The sequence below is a fragment of the Vespula vulgaris genome, chromosome 13 (genome assembly GCF_905475345.1).
Source record: "Vespula vulgaris chromosome 13, iyVesVulg1.1, whole genome shotgun sequence".
Taxonomy (NCBI): Eukaryota; Metazoa; Arthropoda; class Insecta; order Hymenoptera; family Vespidae; genus Vespula; species Vespula vulgaris.
Window position 1 is genome coordinate 1,197,501 of NC_066598.1, and position 5,000 is coordinate 1,202,500.

The window sequence follows — 5,000 nt, forward strand, 5'->3', positions numbered from 1 at the left end:
CAACAATAACGAAGAATTGAGAATGCCGATGTTAAAGCCAAAACGTGTTGAAAAAAAAAGACCATTTAGTTGTCAAAAATGCGGACGTGCTTTCACATTGAAGAGAAACAAGGATCGCCATGTTAATTACGAGTGCGGACACGAGCCAAGATTTCAATGTCCATATTGTGGATTACGTAGCAAACAAACGTCACCCGTTTACAACCATATCAGGAAGAAACATCCGGACGAAGAGGTCTTTATCTTCGACATGAAGATTTGAATTCATCCTCATCGTCAACGGGATTGAAGATTTATTATTGATAAAGACAATCCATATTGATTTTGAATTTCGAATTTATTCTTATTATTCTTTCGAATGAAATTTTAAAAAGAAAGCAAAGAAAAATAGAAAAGAAAATAATAATAATAATAATAATAATAATAATAATAATAATAATAATAATAGTAATAATAATAATAATAGTAATAGTAATAATAATAATAATAATTTTTAAAAAATTTCGCCTATAATTCAGTCGTTTATTGATTGTTTGATTGATTGATTGATTGATTAATTGATCGATTAATACCGTGTTGATTAAAATGCGTGTATACATACATACATATATATATATAAGTATATACATATGTATATATATATATATATATAAAATTATGTATAAATATATAAGTATATGTTTTTTGATCGCGATGATATGGAATATATATACGTATATATTTATACATAATATAATATAATATAATATATATATATATATATATGATATATGCTTATATATCATGTAATATGTGGTATATAAGTATATGTTAATATTGCTCGTTCCTCGTACCCTTCCTCCATGCACGATTTAAGCGTCGCACGTAGAAACTGATGGATGTCATCACCTGAAGACTGCAACCACTCGATACGATTCGTTCAAATCTTGTAGAATTATTTAGCACGATATACATATATACATATTAGATGTTTAAGATGTATCATAGTTTGAATCTTTATTATTAATATTTTTTCTTCTTCGCTGGCTATCTTTCTCTCTTTCTATCCTTGGTCTTCTTCTTCTATTTCTTCCTTTTTTTTTTAATTTTTTTTATTGGATGAAGAAATAAAAAAAGAAAAAATACGTAAGCCGACACGAGAACGACGATCGTTCATCCTTTGAAGATACGTATGAAAAAGGAAATAAATAAATTAATTAATGAAACCAATAAAAAAAGAAATGAATAAAAAAGCCAGAAAAAACGTCGACTCGTCCGGAAGATCTTCTACAGTTCACGTAAAGGTATATTCGTTCATCTGGTGTATTTAATATAATATAATATAATATAAATATAATATAATATAATATAATATAATATATAATATAATATAATATATATTAAAAAGAAAAAAGAGATATCCCTGACGGCATGTTAAATCTGAAATAACCAACGAGACCGAGATCGAGAGGGAGATAGCGAGAGCTGATATTTTAAACTATCATTCTCCCCATCTATCTATCTATCTATCTATCTATCTATCTATCTATCTATCTATCTATCTATCTATTTATCTATCTATATATATGTATACACTCTTTTTTTTTTAAATTTCTTTCTCTTATTTCTTTTTTCTCTCTTTTTTTATCATTATTATTTTTTTTTCTTTTTTTTCTTTGTTACATCACTTACTGTTCTCTCTCGGTTTAAAAGACACCGTTGTTTTTATCCGTATGCATATATCTACATATATACCTACATCTATATATGAACGATTTGAGATCGAAAAAAAAAGAAAGAAAAAAAAGGAAAAGAAAAAAGAGTAAAGAAAAGAAAAGAGAAAAAGAAACTAAGCAAACCCTTAACATAACTTATCCAGAACTAAGAGACAAACAGATCTTTGGCTATGTAACCGGTGACTAACTCGAAATTTTCAGGTTTCTATGCGGCGCCACAGCTCGACCTAAACTTCGTCTTGCAATCGTACAAAGCGTTCGATTCGAAGAGCGGCAGTAGTAATGGTGATGGTATTGGTGTAGTTGGTGGTGGTGGTGGTGTTGGTGGTGGTAGAAGTAGAAGAGGAGGAGAAGGGGGAGGTGGAGGAGGAGGAGGAGGAGGAGAAGGAGGTAATGGAGGAGGAGGAGGAGGCGGAGGAGGAGGAGGAGGAGGAAACAACAACAACAAAAACGGCAATGGCGGTGGCGTAGGCAACAACAACAAGGACCCGAGGCAAAATCCAAGCGGTACAACATCAGCAACAGCAGCAGCAGCGGCGGCAGCATCATCAACAGCGACAACAACAACGACAACGTCATCATCATCATCATCCAGATCGCCGAACTATTACTACGGTCACAGCAGAGTCAGGAGCACCTATAAAAGAGAAAATTTCAGCCCGGATTACTTCAAGAAACCCTTCGGTTGTCCTAAGTGTAGCAAGCGTTTCACCGTTAAGGGTAACATGACCAGACATTTGAAATTCGAGTGCGGTCAGGAACCGCGTTTCCAATGTCCCTACTGTGAATTTCGTAGTAAGCAAACATCCAACGTGACCTCTCACATAAGGAATAAACATGTAGGTCAAAGAGCTTACGTAGTGGATCTTAAGTACGGTATCTGAGCCGGTTATCATCGTCGTTTTTGAGGTCATCGTCGCGCGTCGTTCGCGAATCGCCGTCCATCACGGATTTGCGAATTTATGTGTATGTGTGTGCTCGCGAGCGTGCGTGCGTACGTGCGCACGTATCTGTCTGTCTGTCTGTCTGTTTGTCTGTCTGTTTGTCTGTCTGTTTGCTGTGTTCGTTTGTCTGTGTCTGTTGTCTGTTCGTTTGTAAAGAAAAAAATAAGATAACGAAACAAAATGTAAATGTAAGAAAACAAAACGAAACAAAACAGAAAAGAACATTCGAGGTGAATCCAATAGGATTATTCAATAGTCATTGCGTCCCGTACGTCATCTTTTTCGTTATATATGTATATACATATAAACGAGGATATAGATTGATATCTCATTAAATAATCTCTTAGTATTAATTAATCGAGAATACATACACACTTATGTATGTAGGTGACATTTTTAGGATATAACATTTTCAGGTATGAATCTTTTCTTTCTTTCTTTCTTTTTTTTATTTTATTTTATTTCTCTTTTTCCCTCTTTTTTTCTATCTCCATCTCTATCTGTCTCTATTTCTCTCTCTCTCTCATCTATCTATCATTCTATCTATCTATCTATCTATCTATCTATCTATCATATGTTCATTTTTAATATCTTTTTTCTTTTTTCGAATGATCGTTCGAAAAACGATTGTTATCGTTCGTCGTAATTATTTTGTTGTTAATGTAGTTTATTTTCATTTTTCTTCTTTATTTCGTTTCTTTCATTTTTCTTTGTTATTCGAGGATTGACTAATGTCGATAATGCGGGTATTAAAAATGAAAAAAAAAAAAAGCTTTTAGCGTGCCTTCTTGTGAAAATTATGTGAAAACAGGATATTAGATAACTAATGTCCATGTTCATAAGGAGAGAAAGAGAGACTTTAGTTTACTTCTCGTTTTTTCTTTCTCTCTCTCTCTCTCTATCTTTCTTTCTTTCTTTTACTTTATTTTTCTTCTTTCTCTCTTTCTCTCTCTTTTACTTTCTTTTTCATACAAGATAATTTGGATTTGCTGCAAAGAGAGAAAAATAAATCTCGTTCTAATGATAAAATTCGTAACTTTCAGCTGTTTTTACAACCTCGGCTGTTTCTTTTTTATTTTGCTGTGATATAATTATTAAATGATAATAAAAAAAAAAAAGAAAAAAAAAAGAAAAAAGAAAGTGTAGAAAATGATATATGAGGGTATTATTGTCACACATGTGTGTTGTTTAAGCGCCCGATGTGTGTTTTTTGTTATATCAAACGAATAGAAATCTCGATATACCATCTTAGATTTATAATTAGATAGGCGAAATTGATGATATATATATATATATATGTATGTATATATATATATATTTCTTTATTTCTTTCTTATGCACGATAATTCGAACTCGTTGCATAGAGAGAAAAATAAAGTCTTGTTCTAAGGATAAAATTCGTAACTTTTAGCGATCTCGGCTGTTTTTTTATTTCGCTGTGATATAATTATTAAATAATAATAATAATAATAATAACAATAATAATAATAATAATAATAATAATAATAATAATAATAATAATAATAAAGAAAAAAAAAGAAAAATTGGAAAAATAAAAGAAAAAAGAAAAAAAAAGAAATGTAGATAAGAATATTAAAAGATGTCACACACGTATGTTGTTTAAGCGGCCGTTGTGTGTATTTGTTACATATATCAAACGAATAGAGATGCCTGATATATCTTATTAGATTTAGATAGACGAAATTGATGATATATATATATATATACACACACACACATACATATATATATATACATCATATGTGTATATACAAATATACATATATATTTCTTCGTCAAATCATTCCACAAATACCAGGGTATTATTCGAAAATTTTTTCTTTTTTCTTTTCTCTTTCTTTTTTTTGCGAGACTATTGACGGAGGAAGCATGTTCGCGAGAGATCAGTGACAGGATTGATTACTCTTACTTTGTTAGTTAAATGAAAGACAAAAGAGAAGGAGAAGAAAAATAAAAAGAAGTAGAAGAAGAAGATGGAGAATAAAAAAGAAAAGAAAAAGAAAAATAAGAAGGTTGCGTTAGTAGAAAATATCTCCTAGTCACTGATCGTAATAAATATACCTCTCTGGTATATTCCTTCAAACAAACACGTGTGAACACGTATTATTTCTGCTATGGAAATATGTAAAATGAAAATAAATTGATGTTCGGATAATATCTTAAGGCTTGAGAGTCTGTGTGTGCGTGTGTTCGTATGTATGTATTTGCATGTGTGCGTGCGTGCGTGCGCGTGTATACCTCCTTGTATACTTTCTTTTTAAGTTTGTTTGTTCTTTTTTGGTTTTTTCTTTTTTTTTGTTATTGTTTTGTGACTAATCTC

The 5,000-nt window shown here is 31.0% G+C and overlaps 3 protein-coding genes across 9 annotated transcripts in view; all 3 read left to right on the forward strand.

Moving 5' to 3' along the window:
• LOC127068528 (zinc finger protein 449-like) overlaps positions 1–2,444 on the forward strand; it is a 7,037-nt gene extending 4,593 nt beyond the window's left edge. Inside the window, exons 3-4 of the mRNA XM_051004810.1 lie at positions 1–235; positions 2,187–2,444. The exon at positions 1–235 is cut by the window's left edge and continues 115 nt beyond it. Of these exons, the coding sequence (XP_050860767.1) occupies positions 1–235; positions 2,187–2,444 (493 nt within the window). The remainder of the gene's footprint in view (positions 236–2,186) is intronic.
• LOC127068415 (longitudinals lacking protein, isoforms A/B/D/L) overlaps positions 1–5,000 on the forward strand; it is a 132,812-nt gene that overhangs the window by 122,021 nt on the left and 5,791 nt on the right. For 5 of the 7 annotated variants that reach the window (XR_007782912.1, XR_007782914.1, XR_007782916.1 and 2 more), the window contains one exon: positions 1–1,283. This exon is cut by the window's left edge and continues 115 nt beyond it. The exons of 1 other annotated variant lie outside the window; for it this stretch is intronic. The gene's annotated coding sequence lies outside the window, so the exon portion shown is untranslated. Of the gene's footprint in view, positions 1,284–1,916 lie in introns of all 7 variants that reach the window. One more of the 7 variants, XR_007782911.1, reaches the window with a different exon arrangement.
• LOC127068530 (zinc finger Y-chromosomal protein-like) overlaps positions 2,441–5,000 on the forward strand; it is a 10,232-nt gene continuing 7,672 nt past the window's right edge. The window contains exon 1 of the mRNA XM_051004811.1: positions 2,441–2,591. Within this exon, the coding sequence (XP_050860768.1) occupies positions 2,441–2,591 (151 nt within the window). The remainder of the gene's footprint in view (positions 2,592–5,000) is intronic.